Here is a 22,696-nt window from a genome sequence, read left to right on the forward strand (position 1 = left end):
TATACAGTTTCAAGGCGTCGTTTGATCTTATACAACTGTACATTATTTGGCCGAGATTTTGTTCTGTCTTTCTTTTCCAAGTAAATCTGACAAAATCAGAGCATCTTACTACAACTATATTATGCTCAGAACTATACTCCAAGGGAAAAAATGCAAATATAAGAGTGACATTATCTGAAAAACAACTACAACCTTTATAATTTATAGGAAACTTGTATCCCAGAAATCAGTTGTGTGTTGCCAATGGCACAGGAGGTGTTCGTGTTGTTGTAGGTTTGATCAACTGGAGTATCTCCTCCGTACAGCTACTATATGTACTTAAGTTTACACTGGAATTAAAACATCTCATACTTTTATAAGGACATCTAATAATACAAGCTGAAAGAAGCATATGATTTTCACTCTCAGAGATGCTGCTGCCTGTGAAGTAAAAGTCTTACCAAGAACGATGAAAGGTAATGGCAATGGATACAATGGTGCAATTTGTTTTGGGATAATAACATATGGGGTACTGTAGTTTATCTGTGAAATAGAAAATATGCCTCAAAACGCATTTTTCATGCAGATATAATCAGCAACATATTTAAAACAGGAGGTCTGTAAAAGTATTTTTAGGAACCCATGTAAAAAGAGGAAGCAGACAAAGTTAAATGAAAGAGGCATCATCTTCTCAAAAATGCTGAAATAAAATGAACACTTTGCAAATTAAGTAAACACTATTAAAATAAAGTAACTTGATATCTATCAGAGATGGTTAAACCTGCAGATTTTAATAAGTCATGGGTATCAGATTACAGCGAAATGTGAGGCTTCAGGTAGCTCTGACAGAATTATCTGTTCCCAGACAGATTGGTCTTTTAATTTCATTTAGTATTGGCAGCTGAAGTTTTGGAAGGTACAGGACTTCTCATACAACAAAAGAGTAATCACAGGTTCCCAGTGAGTGAGAGGAAAACAGAAATGATGGAATACAGCAGTTATTTGCAGCAGCCAAGTGTCAGTGGGAAGATTCATCTTCTGACTGCACCACAGCAGAGGGTCCTTGGAGAAACAGTCTGCAGAATTGAGCTTCAACTGGTGCCTTACGCTTTGCTGTGCTCTCTGTCAGGAAAACAGTGCTTACAGTTACATTGTCAGGTGCATTCAAGCACATGGACCTCATACAGGGTGTCTCTCCTGTTGCCCTTTTCAAAGCTTCAGCTCTTTTCTCGCTGGAAGAGATGTACAGAACCTGTACAAGAAGGTACAAGAACAGGAAGTTGTTTTGGTAGTAGCTTTCAAGACTTCCTTCCATACAGCCCTGTGTCTCAGCAGATGCACCCGCCACCAGCTATCCAGGAAAGCCTCAACCTGCTGGGCCCTGCAAGCACCTCCTCCTCATGAGCAATGATTTCCATTGTCTCTGGCAACCTTAATCTGAGCCCGATCTTACCTCCTCTTTTCATTCAGCCTGAAAGAAGAATAACTAACATGCCAGTCAGTTTTACTGCCTATACACAGAAGGCATGACTGACAGAAGCGAGCATTGCTTTCCAGCAAGACAGTTTTATAGTAACTTGCTAAAACCCCTTAGGTGCTAATAAAATTAGGAATTTATTTAAAGATACTCCCGAAGATTGTGTTAGCATTGTTTGGTTTTTTTTCCCCTTGTCCCATTCCTTTATTTACACCTGGATAAAATAGAAATATCTACTTTATTTATGTCTGGAAAAAATAAAACCAATCCATTTCGTATGTGAATATAATGCTGTTCCGTAATGAGGCTTCTTGCTTCAGGAATTTTCACCTTTGTTCTCCTGGATGCTTTCTCTGTACTTTCCTCTACTCTTTCTCACACAACAAAGCATTAATACTATCTGACAAGAGAAAAAGGAAATTGCACTATGGTGCTTTTCCATAAGCATTATTTTTCTTACCACTTAATGATCACTAGAGAGAAGTTAAGCTGCAGCACTTTGGATTGCTTTGTGAGGATTGTTTTTAACTACGGAACGATACCCAGTTTTACAAGGCAGTTACCTAGCTCTTGAATGAATGAAACACGACCAGACCCTTATAGTCAAGGAACTCGACAGAACATTTTTCTTGTGCCTTTTTCGTCACCTGCTCCCACATCTCTGTTTTTAATCATGGGCTAGGTTTTTTGCAAACATTGAGAGACTCATATAACTTAGTTCACATGAATAAGGCCACTGAAGTTTGAACAAAATCTGTGCTTGTTATGTTTATAAACCGGTTTTAGAGGATTTGGCCTCTGCTCATGAGGAGACGCTTGGTAGACACATTTGCTGCATTAGAAAGCCTTAATATGGCACGTAAAAGGAAATTCATGTGCGTGTATAAATCTTACATGGGTTTCTGTCTCTACCAACAGGATTTATATTAGATGTTAGCATGAAATTCTTTACTGTGAGGGTGCTGAGGCGCTGGCACAGGTTGCCGAGGGAAGCTGTGGCTGCCCCATCCTTGGCAGTGTTCAAGGCCAGGCTGGACGGGGCTTGGAGCAACCTGATCTAGTGGAAGGTGTCCCTGCCCATAGCAGGAGGGTTGGAACTGGATGAGCTTTAAGGTCCCTTCCAACCCAAACTGTCCTATGGTTCTATGGTACAGCACGGCTGTGTGTCACGCTCGGGCCTGGGGCGTTCCCCCCTCGGGCTCCGCCCATCGCTCCCCTCAGGGCGTCTCCTGGGGACCGGCGGGTATGTTTAGAAGCCGCGAGGGGACAGGCCTGAGGAGGAGCTCCCTCCATCCCACCCCACCCCGGCCTCTGCCAGCAGCTGCCTTCGCCCCAGCCGCCGCTCCGGCTGCCCCTCACGGGCAATGGAAAAATCCAGCCGCTGTCGGGAGGTGATTCACCCGCCGCGCCCGCGCCGGGCGGCCTGCCCCTCCAGCGAGGAGGCCGCCGCCCGCAGAGCTGCCGTCAGGCACGTTCACTTACTCACACCGCTGCTCCCGCGGCCGTGCAGGCACTCACGCAGGAGCGGACAAGCGAAGCGAGTCCACCCCGCCCGCCCGGCGCCGCCTGAGGAGGACGAGCCGCCACCCGGCCCCGCCTCGCTCCGCCGGAGGCCCCGCCCAAGGGCCGCTGAGGGGAGGGGAGAGGGGCGGGGCCTGTCGCCGCCGTCGCGTCCACCCCTCCCATTGGCGGCGGGGGTGGTGCGCGTGACCGGGCGGCGCGTGACGTAGGAGGAAGAAGACGCCATTAGGGGGAGCGGGGCCGTCGGTGGTGGGCAGCGTTGTGGTTTTCGGTGTTCTTTCTCTCCGCTCCGCTATTCCCGCGCTTTCGGCGGCTCCTTCTCACCGCTCCCCATCTCGCTCCCGTCCCGCGGGCCCTCCTCCCGTTCCGTCGCGGGTTCCCCGTCCCGGTGGGCGGCGGTGCGGAGCGTTGATGTGAGGCGGCGGCGGCCCGGCTGGACTCGGCGGCAGGGCGCGGATGGCGGCGGGGGCCGGCGCGGCGGCCGGGGGCCGCAGCTTCTCTTTCAAGGTGGTGCTGCTCGGGGAGGGCTGTGTGGGGAAAACCTCCCTGGTGCTGCGCTACTGCGAGAACAAGTTCAACGACAAGCACATCACCACCCTGCAGGTGCGGGCCGCGCCGGGGCGGGCGGGGGGCCCCGGCCCGCAGCCACCGGGCTGAGGCGGCGCGGGGGGGGAGGAACTCGCTGCTTTTCTCCTCTTGCCCTGCGCACCTTCTAGGCTGCTGGCCCGTGCCGGCCGCCCGTGCGTCGCTCCGTTTGGCGCTCACCGGCGTGCTCCTTCCGCCCTAGTGCCCGTGGAGGGTTGCTCCGTAAACCCGCACTGGGGTTTGGGTGCTTGCCGTCTTGTTTACCGCTTAACGGTGGACGGGGTGATCACTGCCGCGCTTTAAATGGTGGCTGTGCCCTGCCGAGTTTGCTGGAAGCTAATTTCCTGGTGCTTTTTACTCCTCAGACTTAAGCTTTCTATACTTAAAGGCCTTGTTTCTGTTCTGAATACTGACTGCTCGGGGTTTTTTTTTCCAATTATGTATATGAATGTCTTCATTTGCATCTTGGCAAGTATGATTTGAAAGTAATGTTATTGTAGTCATTGGTACAGGACTGATGACTAAGTGTTTCATATGTGCTGCTTTTCTGTTAATTATAGTCTTTCTCATGTTCTCGGATCTGAATACTTGAGCTACCTAAATACTGCTGTTTAAAGAGAACAGCTTTTACAAAATGGGTTATGAGATTAGGGCTTATGATCTAATAACAGAAAAGATTCTTAAGGCTTGCTTGTCACATTAGCTTCACAAATTTGGCCTGATTCTGTCTGCTAATTTATAATGAACTAAAAATGTGATAGGGTGTCTGCTTGAAAGTAATGTCTTTTCATTACCTACTACTACTGAATGGTGTGTGAGTATGCCATGGTACAAACTAAAATGCTTATATTGTGCGTGGTCTCAGAAAACACGTTTTAACATACAACCCACAATGTGAAGTTTAAGTCTTTCGGGTTGTCTCTGCTTGCTTAACTTCTTTATTTGTAGTTACACCAGTTGCACAGCATCTTTCTTGGCAGTTGTATGTATATGAAAGTGTGGTTTTAGCACCGTAATGTATGTTCTTGATAATTTTTTGTTTTGTAAATAAAGAAACAAACCCTGCCACCGTGTGGGCCACTAGTGGCTTTTGAACACTTTTGGGGATCTGTGAAGTAGAGAATAAATAGTAGGTAATGCCCCGAAAGAGCCTTAGGGTAGTTGTGTGTTACTCCTGTACACTCAGGGAAAACTCGTGGGTATTTAATAATGAAACTTTCCCTTAAAAAGCAAAGGAACATTAGAGATGCGCTAGAAACAATACAGTAAATGTTTCATAAACACATATCCATCTTTGCTATAAAGAGCTAAAAAATAACACGTTTTAAGCTTTGTTCATACTCTGCTGTTGGATGCATCTATTCATAGATTTATATAGGCATGATGTGGCATTTACGGCAAACTGATTGTAGCTGCGATGGCTATAGAGGTAGCTGATACTTGCTATGCTATGGAAATGACTGGTAGCTTGTAGGAGTTAAAGCTGCAGCTGAAGTGCAGCATTGAGAAAACAGTTGTTTAAAGTGCATAAAAATGGGTATAGCTGAATTCTCATATCTCATATAGAAAGAGAAGAGCTGACCAGTCTGTCATGTTAATGCAACTCTGTAGTTTTGGGGGTTTTCTTGTTTGAGGGGTGTTTTGTGTGTCTTTTGGGGTTGTTTTTTTGTGTGGGGTGGGTGTTTTTTGGTTTTTTTTTTTTTTTTTTGAATTGTGTTTTTTTAAATCTGTAGTGGAAAACCTAAAATTGGAATACAGACTCAGGTCACAAATGTCAGAAAACAGACCTTTAAATGGCTCCAAAGTGTTGACAGGAAAATGTCTCTAGATACTGTGGCTGTAGAGCTTTCGGTTTTGAATCTCTGAAGAGGGGGACGTGTGCTTGTGCTTGTAGAGGAGTGGAAGCAATGCCCACACCTGATACTGAGATTTTGGTTCTCAACTGTGATTAGGTTTCTCATTGCTGCCTGTATCTTCTAACTGACTGCACTGTGTTTCTCAGCTTGCTGGCTTTTTTATTCTTGGCCTCCTTAGCCACATATACTTATTGATTGTAAAATACAGCATCATTTGCTGTTGATTCTTACTGTGCATAAGAGTTGTGAAATATCTTAATTATTCTTGTTTTCCTTCATCTCAGTTCTAGAGAAAGTTTGACTAAGTTCTTTCAGTAGCAAATTAAAACAGCCCTTAATCAGATATCCTAGTTTCTCCTTATTTTTGCAAAACATCCTTTCCTAGGAGTAAAGGCTTAATCTGATAAGGTGGCTTTGTTTCACAGCATCAGTTCAGAGTTTTGCACCAAATTATTTTGTTCCAATAAAGCCAAAATTAGATACTTAGCTCCTGATTCAGTGAAGGAGCCACAGTGATGAATCATATGAAAAGATCACTAGATATTGAGACGAGGCTCTCCATCCACAGTGTTCTCGACTTAGAAAAGAGAAACTGTTGCATAGTGCTTAGTTCTAATATGACCACAACAAAAACAGTGGTGAGAGTGTACGCTTCTGGAAACTTCTATTTAGCGATGTTGGCTGGTGCTTCCTGCAGTGTGAGCCCAGTGATGGGGGTGAGCACAAGAAGTCTTTAAATTGGTCGGTGTGAATCTTTAATGTATATCTATACTTTCCTATCTGAATTCTAACACTAAAGTATTACTCTGTTATGAAGTTAACCTGTATACCTGTGAAACTCCAATGAGGAGAGTTTCTTTTTGTGCTGGTTACAGATGGCTTGTGAAAGGGAGCTGTTTCACTTTTCTGTGTGCCCCCCTTCCCTAAGTGCTGGCTAGAGGGAAATGGTGAACTGGAGCTTCGTTTGAGGTTAGGAGGCTGTTGGGATGTGTTGCTGTGGTTATGTTAGTGTTAAGTCAGTGCTTTGATACTGATGACTTGCATATTGTAATTAAGGTAGCTACTGATTCACATAAGCCAACATTTATCTAGAATAATGTGAACAAGCTGATGCAGGAAAGGTAGGGGTTTGGCTGGCAATGAATACAATCTATAATGTGTTTTCAGGTCTGATGGGACAATTAGAATTGGTTCCCATTGACTGAAATATTGAGATCAGTGCTCTTGATAATTCTGAGCTATAAATTGGTATCAAGTGAACTGTGCTGGAATTGCTCCACTAAACTATTGTCAATTTTTTTTTTTTTTTAATTTGGGTAGATACTTTGTTAACTATTCAAGATAAATAGAACTTTTGGGTGCTAATCTTTCAAATGCCTGGTGAACTGTGAAATAGCCAACCCAAGAGAGCCACTCATGGTATATGGATCCTAATTGCTGTGATGGACTTGCATAAGCTGGAAAAGCTGTCTTGGCTGCCTAAGATAGCTGGGGCGGGGAGCAAGGGGATGACAAGGCAAGGAGGTTCAGTGCTGTAGGCAGTGTTTGTATGCCTGGCTTGCCTCTGCTGAGGGTGAAGCAGGTAAGGGGCAGGTGACATACACCTGCTTTTATTCAGTGACTTTCAAGAGAATCTTTACCAGCTGGGCCTTCCGTATGTTCTACTCAGGTGCCTTTATCAGCTCCTGACAGGGCCTGATGGACATGTGAAACTGAGCTCTTAGAAGAAAAAATTAAAATAAATTTTTTACAGGGACATGAAGAGAATGGAATTTTAGCTCTTATAATTGCATTATCCTTTTCTTCTAAGTGCCTAAGTAGTCTTCAGACCAGTCATAAGACACTATAGTCAAAATACCAAAATTAGTAACTTGCTTCAAAGAGCTGTTAGATTACTTATCTTTGAATTAACTGTGGTCATATGTATTTGTGGGGTTTTGAAAGTCCTAGCAAAAATGAATTGTCATAGTAATGAAAGTAATATGGAATTTTATTTATGACTTACTAATTGTAAGTCAAGACATAACTCAGACTTCAATCTGTAAGCACTAAATTTAGTAAATTCTTGGGAGATTAGAAAAAATGTTGAATCCTTGTCTATATGTAATTACCTAATGCTGTCTAGACTGTCTGGATTTCAAAGGCTTTGACCCTCCTGGCAGCTGACCTTTTTTTTTTTTTTTTTTTTTTTTTTTTTTTTTCCCCAAACTAGGCTCCTAAGCTATCTCTGAACAGTAGTTAGGCATTTCCTTCCATGTTGGGTTCCCCAGCAAGTGGTTTCAATCAGTTCACCTGATTCAGTAATTCTGAATAGTCAGGTGAACTGATTATTCAATCAGAGTAATCAGTTCACCTGATTATTTTTTTTTTTTCTAACCTCATAGTAAGTGAAGTGGTAGTAACCTTGCTCTTTTATGAGACAAAAAGAAGTTGAAGGGCGGATGTGTTAAATGGTAAATACTAGGTGGCTTGTCTTGGGCATGTTTGCCACTGTGGCTGTAAAATCCACTTTACTGATGGTAAATACAACAAACGTACCCATACCTGTTAATTCAAGAACAGAATCTGCTGACAGTATTCAAGTATATTGAACACAGTAAAGAAGAATGAAGCATTTAATCTGTAACGTAGCATTGACTGTTTCTCACAACTTGTTCACAAAACCACCTGTTCATTACTAACCATGACTACTTCAAACCAGGTTCCAGTCCTGTTGTCTGGCAAGCTTTTTAGACTAACTTGCTTGTAATCTGGTTATCTGATACAGGATAGTCTCTCCTTTTTTGGTTAAGGGCCTAAGACTTTAGGTAGACTAAAACTTAACTGGTACAAATTCATCAAGTTTTAATAAGAGAGCAAGTACAATAGCCCAATGCTAAATACTCTTGCCCTAGTCTCTGTTCTTGTTTTTGTTTGTTTTTTGTTTTGTTCAGGAGATACTAAAAAGCCTTACTTGAATGGATGTGTCTCCTAATACTTGGGTATGTAGGAAAGGAAATACTTACTCTTAGTGCTAAAAGGCAGTATTGCTATCAAAAGCTGTGGTGATCTGAAGGACTGGTGATACTTACCTTTATCTGACAGAGCAACTATTGAAGGAGGCTTATCCTCATAGATATTTATGCCATTAGTTGGGCTAATGTCTAAAGCCATGATGACGTAACTTCATGGATACAAAGTTCTGTGTGGGGTGTGTGGTGTTTTGTGGGGTGTTTTTTTTTTTTTTTTAAATATAAACCCTGTTCCTGTGAAGTATTTTTCTGCCTTTTGGTCCAGAAACGTGGTTCTCGGACACTTTGGTGAAATTCATATCAACTGAGCAGATTTGATTGTCAGTGTTGTGACAAAAGCAAACAGTGCTCAAGAGTTTTTTGTTTGAGATTCACAATAGAATATCAAGTAGTGCAGTACAGCAGATCAATACAATATTGTCAGGTAAGCTGGATTCATTGTGCCTAACCATATCTTCTCGTAATATGGCCCAAGTGTTGGTGTATCAAAACTTCTGAAATCACCTCTAAGCTTTTGGCTTTTAAACTCTGGCGTAGTAGAACAAATTATGATATGAAGACTAGGCACTGATCAGATAATCCTTAGGGACAGCTAGCTGAAAGCCATAAACTTCTGCAGAGAGTTACTGATTAAAGAATTAAAGTTTTCCTGATGTTTAAGATTTGCTACTCTGCTGTTAAGCTGTTTGTTACGAGTTGGCTGGAGTGTTAAATACTTTTAACATGCCATCTAGAGCTTTTTCTGAAGCTCACTTGTGCCTCCTCACTGCAGACTGGAGGGGTAGCATTAATGCTTTAGTTATGTCTAATACAGTGGCTATAATGGTTAGTTCTTTAATATCTGCTTTTAGAAAGTTTCTAAGTGTTTTTTTTTTTTATAAGAAGGTCTTTTTATAAGAAGGTCTGCCTTCTCTTTATCTGTTCTGTTTATCAGACTTCATGGAAAGCTTTAGAGGAACATACAATTTACTTCAAAAAGAGAAGCTTCTTGAATCATCTCACCTTAGGTCATACGGATGCCAGACTTGATGTTAGGGAAGTAGCTGAAGACCAGGACCTACTGCTGCAGCTGAGTGTTGGATGACTTTAATTGTAATACAGGCTGCACTCCAGAGATGTACTTTCACAGCAGTTTAGGCTTGTGTAAATTGAACTACCATGGTTGTCTATGTGTGTACTGGTTGCTTGTGTAGTTAAGCAGCAAGCTGGATCAAGCAGCTGGTGTGGCCTGTGACACTTGCTACATGCACATGACTTGGTTCAGTGTCTGGTCAGTGCTGATACAGAGAGCTCATGTTGAGCTGCTACAGTCCAGCCTAAAATAATCTAGGATTGAATGTATTGTAAAATACCCCTGAGCACTTATTTGTATCCAAATGCAAGTTGAGTTGAAGCGGGAAGGAAAACTGAGTATAATTTAAGGCAAAAGTCAGAAACCCTTAGCTACCGAATTGTCTGATGATAACCTGCCACTGCTAGTCTTCAGAGCAATGGGAGCAGGTTCCAAATGTATTGACTCCTTTAGACCCTGTTTGAGCCTATTAAACTTGTATTAAATTATGCCCCTTTTTAGCCACTGAATTATACATTTGGTAACAGAGGTGGTATCTACAAAATGTAGATCACGCGGGCTTGGAGAACAGATACACTCTTAGGTTACTGAAATTGGACAAACCTTGCAATAATCTCTGATCCTGTAAAACATTTTCAGAAGGCAATGTAGTAGAACTCTTAGAGAAGTTTGTATGCTTGTTCTGAGGCTTTTCTTATCCTGCCACTTGCTTTCCTTTTGTTTTAGCTGAGAAGCATATCACTCAGCTTTCATGACCAGTGTTGGGGGGGGAAACACGACCCATACCACACCACTGTTCCCAGAAAAGCCCCCCAAAACAGATGGGGAGAGTTGTGGGCTCACTTCAGCAAAAGGAAAAGATACAGACAAGGAAATCTGCAGAATGCTAGTGTTCCGAGGCTTTTAGTGAAAAACTTTTATTTTGGTTTAGTAGCTCACTAATAGTGAACTATTTTGTCTAATTCCTGCAAATCAAAAATCCAGGTAGGCTGGTTCCTACCCAGACTTTGTGTACTCTTGTGAAATGCTTTGAGGTCAGCTTGGACTTATCAGTGTTGTGGATTCAGAGTCTTTCCACACAACTCTTATCCTCCCCAAGTTGTTCAAAACAACAGCAAAAAGATGTAGTAAATGATTGGCTTAAGCCAAATTTATTTAGAATAGACTCCTGGCAAACTGTATTAAAATGACTAACTGGCTTAGTATTGACTCAGCCTTCTGGTTTAAAGAGTATTTTGATCTAGAAATCTGTCTCTTATTGATTCAGATGTTTTTATTGGTAAATTAATCTGAAGTCAAATGAGACATTTGTGTGTAAAAACTTAACTCATCTGTTTTGCTTTCCAGGCATCTTTTCTTACAAAGAAGCTAAATATTGGTGGGAAAAGAGTAAACCTTGCAATATGGGTATGTTTACTTTCTTATTTTCCCTTCCCTAGCTAAATATTCTATTTTCCTGAAAAATTACTTGTGCTCATTAGAACTCAAATGTTAGGCGCTTCTTAATAAAAGCAAAATTTCAAAGTATTTGGAGTTTCTTGAAGTATTGTTTGCTTTGTCTTGAATTGCTAACAAGTGTGTATTAAATGCAGGATACAGCTGGTCAAGAAAGATTTCATGCATTGGGGCCGATCTACTACAGGGATTCTAATGGCGCCATTCTAGTATATGATATAACAGATGAAGACTCTTTTCAAAAGGTACTGGACAGTTCTTAACTCTGTGGGAGTTGTAAACGGAAAGATAATCTGTGATACGAGTGTGTAAATGGGAACCTTCTGTTTTCAGCAATAGCAATATATATTATATTTGTGAATTTAATAGGAGCGTATGACTTACTAGCCTTCTTTTGAAGGCTGACTTTTTTCAGTCTACTAAAGTTCTAGCAAGCTTATTCAAAGGCCACCAGAGAATTAGATGTGAATTACCTCACACCTAATGTGACAGGCTATAAACATAAACCAGAACTGTTGTGGTAGTACACCGTACTGATCTTGACTGTATAAACCAAATTACTGAAAGATATTAAGTGACATGACCTTTTTCAGATCTGAGAACTCTGAAATTGTAATGCATGATTGTGGGAAAATTACTTTTTCAGTGATAATAGGTATTTGGACTTCAAATCCTCATCAAACCCTGAAATTTAATGGCTAATTATAGCAGTATTAGTTGATCGTTCTGAGCAGGTAAGGTTTTTTCCAACCTTGTGTCAAATCTGTGCTGTCACTCTAAGATGTTCCAGCTGAAAACTGGTGACACTGTTTCCTAAATGATTTTGTCTCTGATTAACTTGTGGCAAAGCCAGTAGGGCTTCTGTATAGAGGAGTAAGAAATTGTGGTTGTATGGGCAAGGCTTGGGTTAGCAGTGATAAAAGTAGTATAAGGGTATAATTCTGCAACAGCTTAAGTGATTCAAATAGTGTGATGCAGGGCACGTAAAGCGTTTGTGCTGAAAGTTAAACTCTTGTCTCCCATCTGCAGAATTGCAATGACTTGAGTACTACTTCAACATGTACCTTTTCATGCTGAGCCCTACTTAGTAAAATTCTGTGATTCTTGGAAAAAAAGAGGGAAGGTTAATTGGCAGAAGTTATTGCATGCCTCTATTGCGTATCCTAACTATTTTTAGGTTCTTGAAGTGATCACCTCTTGCCATGATTAAATTCCCTTAAAATAACAGTCCCTAAGTCAATGCAGTGATCATGCAACCTCAAAGCACGACAACAGAATTGATAACGGATACCTTACCATCAGCTGATTTGATGCTCTTGTTCCATCTGTTCTCTCAGGAAACAAACATCTGTTATAATCTAACCTGAACTACTCAGTTCAGGTACCTCTACCTTTAAAGTACCATTTGTGATCTGTCAGTAAGTGCCTGTTGATAAAAGATCTCATGCCTGACCTAAAGTGGCCAATGCAGTCAACTTGTTCTTTGGAGTGGGGCTAACACAAGTGTGGTGAGTTATATTTCTGGAGTAATTGAACCATTTTATCTAAGTCATTTGCTCTTAATTTCAACTGCAAGCTAAAACCTGCTGAACAAGAGCCATGCGTAGCTGTACAAAGAATATTTTGTCCATCTGTGTTGCTCTAAACACATTTGTTTCAAGTTTAGAGTAAATGATTAATGAAGGAAATGGGTCAGTTCCACAGTATCTAAGCTAGTAGTAAGTATATCAAGTGAGAATAAACTTCTGTTCTTTTTGCAGGTAAAAAATTGGGTTAAGGAATTAAGAAAAATGTTGGGAAATGAAATCTGTTTATGTATAGTAGGTAAGTCTTTTAACACGAGTCTAATGACTGAATCAGAAATGTTTCTTTTAATTAATAGCATCTTCCAAACACTGCTTTGACAGCTTGTACATGTGAAGGGGTGAAGTTTATGGTTAATTTGGTATTTAAAATTCAGTGGGAGCTAGAAGTTTCAGTAGATCGCATTGAGGAATGTAAGAGTTAATTTCAAAAAAATAAGCTGTTTAATGATATGCCATGTCAGAGATGCATGGTACAGACACCTGCAGACTAGTTCAACAGAGAGAAACATAAAGCTCAAATGTGTATGATCCTTCTTGTAGGTACTGAAATGTCGTGTTTTCTACTGTTTTCAGTGGCATAGGCTGGATGCTTATCCTCTTTCATAATCAAGTGCTCCAAGCGGAGCGGAGTGAGTCTTAAAACTTAGGTATTTCTATTCAAACAGAATGCAACAGAAATACTGGATTTAGATTTAAAATCATATCTAGTGATTAAAATACTTTCAGGAGGATAGATGTAAGGATATCCTACAAAAACTACCACTGTAGCATGGATAAGCTGTTAATAAATTACACAAGAAAAGCAGAAGGCTGAATTGCTGGCTTATATGGAGGTATTTAGCTATCTTGATCTCTATAGAAGTAGAACTTCCTCTTTATTGCCTGTAAATGCTTTAGTGAAAGGGGATTCTTAAATCATATCATTGACTCTTACACAGGTCTCAATTTGGAGCACAGTCTTTACTGGGATAGCTTGTACGAAAATGATGGGGTACAGTGATTACATGACTACTTCCTTTTGGGTAATTTTGGAGTACAAAGACTTGAAAGATTAACTTGTTTCCAACAGGTAACAAAATAGACTTGGAAAAAGAGAGACATGTTTCAGTGCAAGAAGCAGAAACGTAAGTCACACCAATTACTCACAGAAACAGTCATTGCAGAATTATGCTGAAGTAATGAACTTGTGATGCTGTCAACAACTGGCAGGCATAAACCAGCAGTGCCTTGCTGGCTGCTGTGTTAAGTGTTCTGTTAGTATCGGAGTCCTGGAACGTCCTTACTGACTGAAGTGTCATTTGAAAGTTTTACATGGTTAAAGTCAACACTTTTAGTTTAAATGCATTTCTAGACATGAATTTTTCTTGATTTCTTCTAGTGTTTTTCATCAATCACAGTAGTTTTAACCACAGAATTCCCTTTTTACAGCACATGTAGATTAACTCTGAACTTGGAATAAAACTTTTTGTGATCATCTCCTTGCTTCATGTAAAGTAGCTTAGAAAGTTTTAGTCCTTTCAGTACAATGAAGTTCTGTATCTGTTCCTACAGGTATGCTGAATCTGTTGGAGCAAAACATTATCATACTTCAGCTAAACAGAACAAAGGAATTGAAGAACTGTTTCTTGACCTTTGTAAAAGTAGGTATTATCTAGTTTGTTGGTAAAGAGCTCATTCAAAAATGCTCAAGGCTTCAGAATGCTTAAAACCGTATAAAAGAGCTTTAATGTAAACTATTCTAAGCATTTACTTCACCTGAGTCTACTTAAGCCACTTGTGTACTGTAACAGCTCTGGGAGCTTGACATATGGGGTGCTTACAGTATTGCATATTTGTGCTGTACTCCAAAAGTGTCTTTGTCATTTGTTGGAGCACTAACTGCTGTTTCACTTGTGTAAATAGTAACCTCAAATTAGACTTCATGTGATGGGTCTCCCTATTGCCTGCTTCAAACCCTCTGCTTCAGCCTCTGTCAAAGATTTTCTCAGGTGGTGTCAATTACAAATCATAAACTTGAAGTTGTGGTGATCCAAATTTTACACAGCAGTCTAAGCAAATGGTAAAGATCACAGAATGTAGGATAAAAATGTTGTAATACAAGGAAGTTGTCATATTGATTGTTGTCTTATGATAAAAGAGTTTAAGCAAAACTTCACCTAAATGTCTGATGAGTAGGTTGAAGGTTTTTCTTGTGGGTTGGGGTGGGGTGGTATGTGGGTTGGGTTTCTTACTTGTTTTCTTTGTTAATAGGATGTTTTTGGTATGGGTGGGTAAACCTAGCTTTTGAAGTCACTCACTCTAGAACATCTGACCATCTAAGGTCTCCTTAGTCAACAGGAGCTGCTGATGTTTGGTGCTTCAGGAAGAAGATTTAAGTATGTTCTTGCAGCTATTGCATGTGATACCAGGGTATCACTTTGAGAAGTACTTACTTCTGCATAATAAATAGGAGAACTGGTCTTGCTGAACTTTGTGCATGTAACTCAGATGGATTAAGATCTCAAAGTCTTAGGTCAAAATGCAGCGGAATATCATCTAATACATTTCTTCCTCTACAGGAATGATAGAAACTGCTCAAGTGGATGAAAGAGCGAGAGGCAATGGTTCCAGCCAGTCAGGAATAGCAAGGCGAGGTGTACAGATCATTGATGATGAGCCACAAGTACAGAGCAGTGGAGGGTGCTGTTCTTCTGGATAACTATAAAACCGTGCATCACTACCCTCTCAATATGAAGACTGCCATATTCCAAGTCACGCATTCTTTACCAATGGAGTAATAGAATTAACAGTATTGAAAAGTAATCACATGTAACACTGCAGAGACCTTAAGTGCTAAACTAGTGGCATCTGTGACCAGAGAATTGGCATTTTCTACAGTGGTTAACAAAGCAATTACCAATGGCCTTTTTACATATTTTTCTTTAATGAGGAATAATATGCATGTAGAAAAGACCTACTTAAAGGCTTCATTTATATTCTTTTAAATCAGATCATTATTTAATAACTTATATACATTGTTGTTGGAATGGTATACGTTTTGCAGCTCTTTGTATTTTGTGGTAGATTGAATTGTATCACTTCTAAAATGCAAATTGATTTTTTTTTTTTTTTTTTTTAAATTTAGCAGATATCTGAAGTAATATTTTTGCAGGGTCTCCACAAGCCTATAACTGTCAACTACTTTGATATATTCTGTTCATCCTGTATGCCAAGCTGGTAAAATACATTGTAAATCACATATTAAATATTTTATCTGCTTTTACAATTGCAGGTGCAGAAATATGTACATCAGTCTTGTCAGTGGTTGTGAAGTGAATAAGTCAGTGAAAGATGCAAGCTTTTCATGTGTATTGTTGAAGTGTTCATTCTATTCCCCTACCTGAAAACAGCTTTTTTCTTTTTCTTGGTACATTCATAGCTACAGTATTGTTTTGTTTTTTTTTTTTTTTAAAGCCTTTCCTGGCAAGCAGCAGTATTTAGAGTATCACCTTAGTGGGAAGAGAATGCTTCCTTAGACTGCTGTTTATCATTGAGGTGTTTGACTCCCAGCTAAAACACTCAGTGCATGTGTATATCTTGCCTCTGCAGTTACTTTGGCCTCTCAGAATATCACCTAAAGTCAAAGCAACTTTAGCCTTCATCATCTGGTAGCCAGTAAACCAGATGCATGGGAAACTCTTAAGCTTCACTAATGCATTTATGTCCCCAAACAGCATTATAAATTATTAATAATCATATTTCCCCCCCACCCACCCCATATTGCAGGGCTTGAGTGAACTAAAGAATTGGCATTAACTAGGAGTGCTTCTGATTTGGAGTGATAAATAGAAGATAGGAAACTTGCAAGATGTAACTCTAGGCATACTAGATGGAACTGAACTTACTCCTGACTTGCTGTTTCTCTTGTAAAGTGTTTTGAAGCCCACTTAAATTTTGGGAGGAGGGTTTTCAGAAAAGGTGTATAAAGTACTATCACAAAGGACACATATAGTGGTAGCTGAAACTTCAAAATGTTTTGTGCTCTGATTTCCTTTTACTTAAGTTGTCATGCTTGGAAAAACAGTAAAGGTGATGTCTGTGACAAAATAGAATATTCCTTGGCCTTCCTTTCTCTGAAGGGTAGAATTAGTATTGCATATGAATACATTGAATGTTGTGGGTATGTTCTGATGCACAAAAGGGGAAGTAGTAACTAATCAGTTTGTGTAAGAGAAGTGTGCTGTCTTCAACCTGGTTTTTTTATTTTCTCTGAAATAATAGATGGCTTTGATACAGACTCATCCTGGTGCATTTTTTCACTTTCTGCCTAAACTGTGGTGTAGATACTTTCTATTAAGCCACCATTGCTGTGCTCTTCTGGCATGATTGTGTGCATGATGGACAAAGGTGATATGTTCACACTAGTGAAGATAGTTTCTTGACTGCACAGAGCTTTGGTGTGAATTTAAAATTCATGTGTGCATATGTAGCAACGCTGTTAACATTCTTGTATCTAACTTACCAGTGAGCCTTGCCGAAATTGAAAGCCAGGTCAATTTGATCTAAAACCAGTACCTTCAAATCAATACAGACCCTGATAGGAGGAGTGAAATTGGCAAGGCTGGATGCTCACAACTGGAATCTCCTCATAGTTAGAGTTCCAGATTTTTTGATTCAATTTTTTTTTTTTTTTTTTCTCCCAGTGATGGAAGGTAAAAAAAACCAAACAACCTCATCCAGCCTTGATAAGCAGATGAGTCATGAGGGCTTTTGTACACCAGAGCAGAGCATATGTGTGCTCTCCAGAGCAGAGCTTTTTGCTCTTCATTGAAGTGGATAGATGCAGTTCTGGTCTGGAAAGCAATATTAGGTGTTCACCCAAGAGAATGTTACGTTTGGCTGCTTTGAAGTAGAAGCAGTGTGTAGAATATATTTTGTCCTGCACCTAGAGTTTTTCTTCAGTGTATTCTGTGGTAGGGGCATTCTTTGTGACTTTTGTCAATTACAAAACTAACAAAGCCATGTTGGTACGAACTCTTAAGTCTCTTACAAAACTAAAACTATTACTGCTGAATAGATAAGTGGGGATAAGAAAGCTTACAATCTTGTATGATTTCATTTGTATTAGCAAAATATTTTTTAAATAAATTCTTATAAGTTTCAGCATGAAAAATACTCCCTAGAAACCCTCCTTTATTTATGGAACTTAAAACCTGTGCTTAGCAGGGTATCATTATATTAGCTTACAGAAGAAATACAACTTCATGAAGACAGGGAATTTGGTTTCCAAGACTCAAAAACATGGATTGGTTAGACTGATTAACACAAGACTTCAGCTAGTCATTGTTAGACAAGACAAGACAATTACAGGAAAAATATCTTTACTGAAGATATCTAGAGTGTTCTTTGCATTAAGTGTATAGGAAAGCACAGATAGCTTGGTTTGCTGTATTTGAGGAGGTTCTTACCCAAGAAACCTGGTATTACTGCTGTGTGGCTTGGGTTTCAAGAATCTTGCATTTGCTGGGAACTGTCTAGATTGTATGTCTAGATCGTATGGCTTGTATGTCTTAAGGAAAATTTATTTTCTTGGTGCTAACTTCTGTTGCTGGAAACAAGTAAGCTAGTTTTCTTCTGAGAAGAGTGCAAGAGAATAACTGCATCTGTCTTTAGAAAGTACCTGTGTTGTGGGATAGATAAAACCAGCCAGACCTGCTATGGTTCTTGAAGAATGTAGTAATTCAACATCTACTTTAGAGTCCAAGCCAGGTGAAAAATGCTTTGGAAAAAGGTATGAGGTCATGGAAGGTGGCTGGAGCTCACATGGAGTTCTCTGAAAATGTTGGATGCTGTCAGGGAAAAAAAAAAACCAACAGTTTAAAGAGGGTAAGAGGAATGGAGGTCCTGCTTGAGGACAAACGGAGGTTAGGAATCCCCACAAGCTGAAAGCAGTAAGTGATCTGAATGATAGAGTATGGGAATAAGAGGTGGAGGCAGCAATCTCTCTGTTAGTTCTCTACCCTTTTTTTTTTTTTTTTTTTTTTTTTTTTGTGGAAGGAAAAAGAGAACTTGGAAAGAAAAAGGAAAGTAGGAAAAACTGAAGGTGTTGCTTTGTAACAAGATACAACTAACTCTGAACAGGCTTTCAGACACAGTACTAACCTACTTAAAACTTGATTAGAATATGCAAATTTATGAGCTGTTTACAGTTAACTGACAATCTTAGTTTGCATCAAAGTTTAGGGTTTTTTTTCCTTGACATGTCAGGAAATGTATCTTAAAGCGAGCATAACTTTTACTACAGTTGTGTCAAGGAGTTGCAGATAAAGACCAAGATCCTTGGCCCTAGTTGCTGCACAAGCTCAACAAAGATAGCCTCAAAACTAGTTTGCTTTTAGCTGTGCTGGGCACTGTTGCTCATGCTACTACTCTTTGGGGGATTCTGCTTAACACCAAGACTTTCCCCTCTGTTTAGGACAAACCTGTACATCTCAGTGATGTAGCAGTCTATTGAATTTGGACTTTTTCTGTCAAATAATGACAATATATACTCTTCCTGCTTACCTGCTTACCTTCAATACAGTCCTTGCCCACTGTATTGAACAGAATGGATATTGGAAGTGGCTTAGAAGAAATTGAAGTCAAGAGGATTGGAGAGAGCAAGAACTACTTTCTTGGCTGTTGCCAAGTACTTGATATGCTGTGAGAGATCCAGATTCATGTAACAGATCTCTTCTGAGCTGTTGAGACTGTTTAATTGCAGACCCTTTAAATTAACCATCACTCCATTCTGAAAGGCCAACAAATCTGGGACTTGGTGTAAGAGAACAAATAGTTTCTCTTTTCCAGAACAGGAAACTTGAACTGCCTAATCAGGCTTTCCTTTGTGGAAAGAGAAGAGGAAAGCACTTGATACCTAAATCTTTAAGTGCTGTCAGTGCTATTTGATCATACAGGCATTATAATCATTGTCTTCATGGATTTTTTTCATCTGATAAGCTCATTGAGCTTACCAGGCTCAATCAAATAGAATCCTTTCTTTAAACCTAGAGAAAATGTTAGCAGGGCAAAAGCCAATACTGAAAAGGACATGGCATTTTTAACATCAGGTACCTTGACATTGTCAAATGTTGTAGGAATATTCTCTTTGGCATTTGTGGATAAAAAAAACTTAGAGGGGAAAAAAGTATATAGCAGAGGCTTCACGAACCTTAACTTTTCCAGTGCATTGCTACAGTTCTTACAGTTCTGGAGTTCTTAAATACATCTTAGAGATTTTATGCACCAGTGCATTTACATGAAGATAATTCTGTGATAAGTTAATTCCAAATGATCATTCAGCTGGGGAAATGAACTTCTTTAGCATGACTGCTATTCTATCAATGCCCAATATTAAAAGTGAAAAATGCATGTAAGTGGATATGGATCAATAGAAAGGGGGCAAAATGTGTACTGAAAATCAATACAAGAAAACAGAGCTGGCAGTTCTTGTTACTGACATATCTGAAAACTATCTCTTTCAGTTTGGGAAGTCACACAATTTGAAAGTTGATGAACAGTCTGTAATAAAATGTCCCTGAAAGTTACTGGTGGTTGTTGGCAGGGGCCTGGCTTACAAAGATTTGGTAACAACTGAGACTACAGGGTTACAAATACAGTAACAAATTTCTGAACCCATCTAAGTATGATGTGATGAAAGATGGCTTTAAAATGCCAAACCACGCTCAGCAAAGTTGCTCTGTTATGCTAGTGCATATCCCAGAGGCTGTAGTGTTAGCAGGGACCCATGAAAATGCAGCTTTGATTCTAAGAACTGGTTTTATACAGCCCAGAATGTGAGGAAGAAACAGTTGCTGTTGAACTATGTTTGCCAGTTCAATGATAGCCCCAGACACACTGCATGTGTGCTAAGGGAGCAGCAAAATCAAGTCAAACATGGAAAAAAGGCTCAAGACTGGGAATTATCCACCCATTATGTTTGTATTGTACTGATGTCCCACTTGCACAAAGAGTGCTTGAGCACACTTTGCTAGTGAAAATTGCTGTTCAACTGATGCTCTGGATTTGAACTGGATGGACTTTGCAAGTGAAAACAGGAAGCAACAGGAGAAGCAGGGCAAGATAAGAGGAGTTTGCATAATTCCTGATTTGGCTGTTATTAGCCCTTTCACTTTCACTTGCACTAAAAAGTCAATGTCTATATCCTGCTAGTTTTGTGTCAGTGTATTTTCTGTTTGTTGATAATTTTTTGGTCAAGAAACTAAAACCCTAAAGAGCTTTTTAGGGTAAATGTATTTCCTTTATGGATTTAGTCTTTCCAAATGCTGTCCAGTATCTCATTAAAAGGGCTATGTTAAATAGTGAAGAGCAAGTGTGCTGCCTGTAGGTACACCCTGCAATCAGAGTCCTATGGTGAATGTTCAAACAGCAAGAAGCAATAGAGTAACCAGTGCACCTCTTGTTGCCAGTCTACTCTCCCACTGTTTTTTGTCATAGAGTAATTGCAAAACAATCCTCAACCATAAGATGTGCCCATACTGGTTAGAAAAGTTGGCTTGAGGCTTAAAATGACACTAAACTATACTTTGATTTGAGCCTTCAAGGAATCTTGACCATCCTTTCAGTATGTGAATAATGCAGCGCTTGGCACCATGGGACACTGATTCTTTTTCAGGGACTTGGGGATTTCAGCTTGTATAGGAAATGGAGCCATCTCTGAAGTGGATTATGGTGGCAAGTGAAGAGAAGGAAGTATTGTATTAGTAACACAGACCCATCCTTAGCATTGCTTTTTGAACAGCTGGGATGAAATACAGCATTGACTACCCTCATCCTAAAAGAATTGTTCTGTTAGTTTCCTGTTCTTTCCAGGAAATGTTGCCTGTTGGTGGTGTTGTGTAATACATATGTAGAAGTGGTGGGGTTATTAACTATTTGTCTGCCTGTTCCTAGCTCTGGCAATACTAGTATGTGCCAATTGGCAAACAACAGATCAGTTTCTGTTTAGTCATCACTCTTGGATAGCTTCCAATTAGCCTCTGTGGAGGCTGGTGTGGTCATGAATTTCTCCTTGCATTGACAAATGCAGAGCATTTCATGTTGGTATCTGCTCTCCTTCTTTTGTATTTAAAAAGTTTCTTGTTCCACTTGGAGAACAAAACTACTGTAAACTTGTGATCAGTTGTACCAACCATAATGTTATGACAAATATTGTATGTTTTGGGTTGTTTCATATTCTGGAATTCTATTTAATACTTCATATGCATAGATTAAAAAGATACCAGGTTCACAAACAGGAACTCACAGCTGTGGTTATGGATACACAAAATGTGACATGGTGCAAATACTTGAAGAAAGTTCATCATCCACTGAACTGCCTACATGTCTTGTTGCATCTCCATGCCTTCACACTCTAAATACAAATAAATGCTGCTGGGGAATGGGATTTCCTTCAACATCAGTCTGTGCATATTTAATTTCTTTGTCCCTATCCTTGTCTAACTTTGTGACAGAAGGCAGCCAAGCATAGAAAGTTACTACACCTGCATGCTCCACTTGTGCAGGTTAGGTTTTTTATGTTTTCTTAGAGGAATGTGTTAAGGCTATCATATCTTCATTTCTCAGTTTCTACATTGTGGTAGAGACAATCAGTGAGTAGACAAAATACTAACTGGTCATAGAGGCTATGTTATTACTGGCAAATAAATTTGGCCAGGGTGCATAAGGAGTTCTGGCCTTGAGAGCAAATAGCACAGTACAGATTTCTTCCAGGTGTTTTACATCATATTTACATGCTGCCTGCTTGGATTGGCTGTGCTGTTCCCCATGCTGTTTTGAGACATCAGTCTCAGGAACCTTAAGTAGTATAATTATATGCAAGAGCATGCTTATGACTAAACAGCAAGGCTGGCTGTCGGTCAGCACCCCAGGCTTACTTGGTTGACTTGAGTGGGTGTAGCCAGAGTCCAATATCTCTCCTGCTTTCCTAATTGTGGAGTAGGACTCAACTTTATATTTTCCTCTTGCATGTGGAGAAAAAGAGTGTGACATCTAAATCCTTGGATATCAATTTTATTGTCTATAATATAATTCATGCTGAGGACTGGTGAGGAACTCAAGAGAAGCCTGGTCTGCAACTTCCTCCTGGTTGTCTTGCTGCACGCAGAGTCCAGGGC

General features: G+C 40.0%; 1 protein-coding gene and 1 long non-coding RNA gene across 2 annotated transcripts; one reads left to right on the forward strand and one right to left on the reverse strand.

Moving 5' to 3' along the window:
• Window positions 1–335: 335 nt before the first annotated feature.
• Window positions 336–3,113, reverse strand: LOC115604667. Its single transcript, XR_003990368.1, has 2 exons — window positions 2,939–3,113; window positions 336–1,231 (listed from the first exon to the last, which is right to left on the reverse strand). It is a non-coding gene; the product is annotated as an uncharacterized LOC115604667 (long non-coding RNA).
• A 56-nt stretch (window positions 3,114–3,169) lies between these two features.
• On the forward strand, window positions 3,170–21,976 carry RAB21 (RAB21, member RAS oncogene family). Its single transcript, XM_030477951.1, has 7 exons — window positions 3,170–3,580; window positions 10,849–10,908; window positions 11,094–11,201; window positions 12,717–12,780; window positions 13,612–13,666; window positions 14,094–14,182; window positions 15,101–21,976. The coding sequence occupies exons 1-7, from the start codon at window positions 3,434–3,436 to the stop codon at window positions 15,238–15,240; spliced, it is 663 nt and encodes a 220-aa protein (XP_030333811.1). The 5' UTR covers window positions 3,170–3,433; the 3' UTR covers window positions 15,241–21,976.
• Window positions 21,977–22,696: the final 720 nt, after the last annotated feature.

Source organism: Strigops habroptila, chromosome 3, assembly GCF_004027225.2.
Source record: "Strigops habroptila isolate Jane chromosome 3, bStrHab1.2.pri, whole genome shotgun sequence".
NCBI classification, from domain to species: domain Eukaryota; kingdom Metazoa; phylum Chordata; class Aves; order Psittaciformes; family Psittacidae; genus Strigops; species Strigops habroptila.

Coding starts and splice junctions, on each gene's coding strand:
- RAB21 (XM_030477951.1), top strand. CDS start 3,434: ATGGCGGCGGGGGCCGGCGCGGCGGCCGGGGGCCGCAGCTTCTCTTTC. Junction 12,781..13,611: donor AATCTGTTTATGTATAGTAG/GTAAGTCTTTTA, acceptor TGTTTCCAACAG/GTAACAAAATAGACTTGGAA. Junction 14,183..15,100: donor GTTTCTTGACCTTTGTAAAA/GTAGGTATTATC, acceptor CTTCCTCTACAG/GAATGATAGAAACTGCTCAA.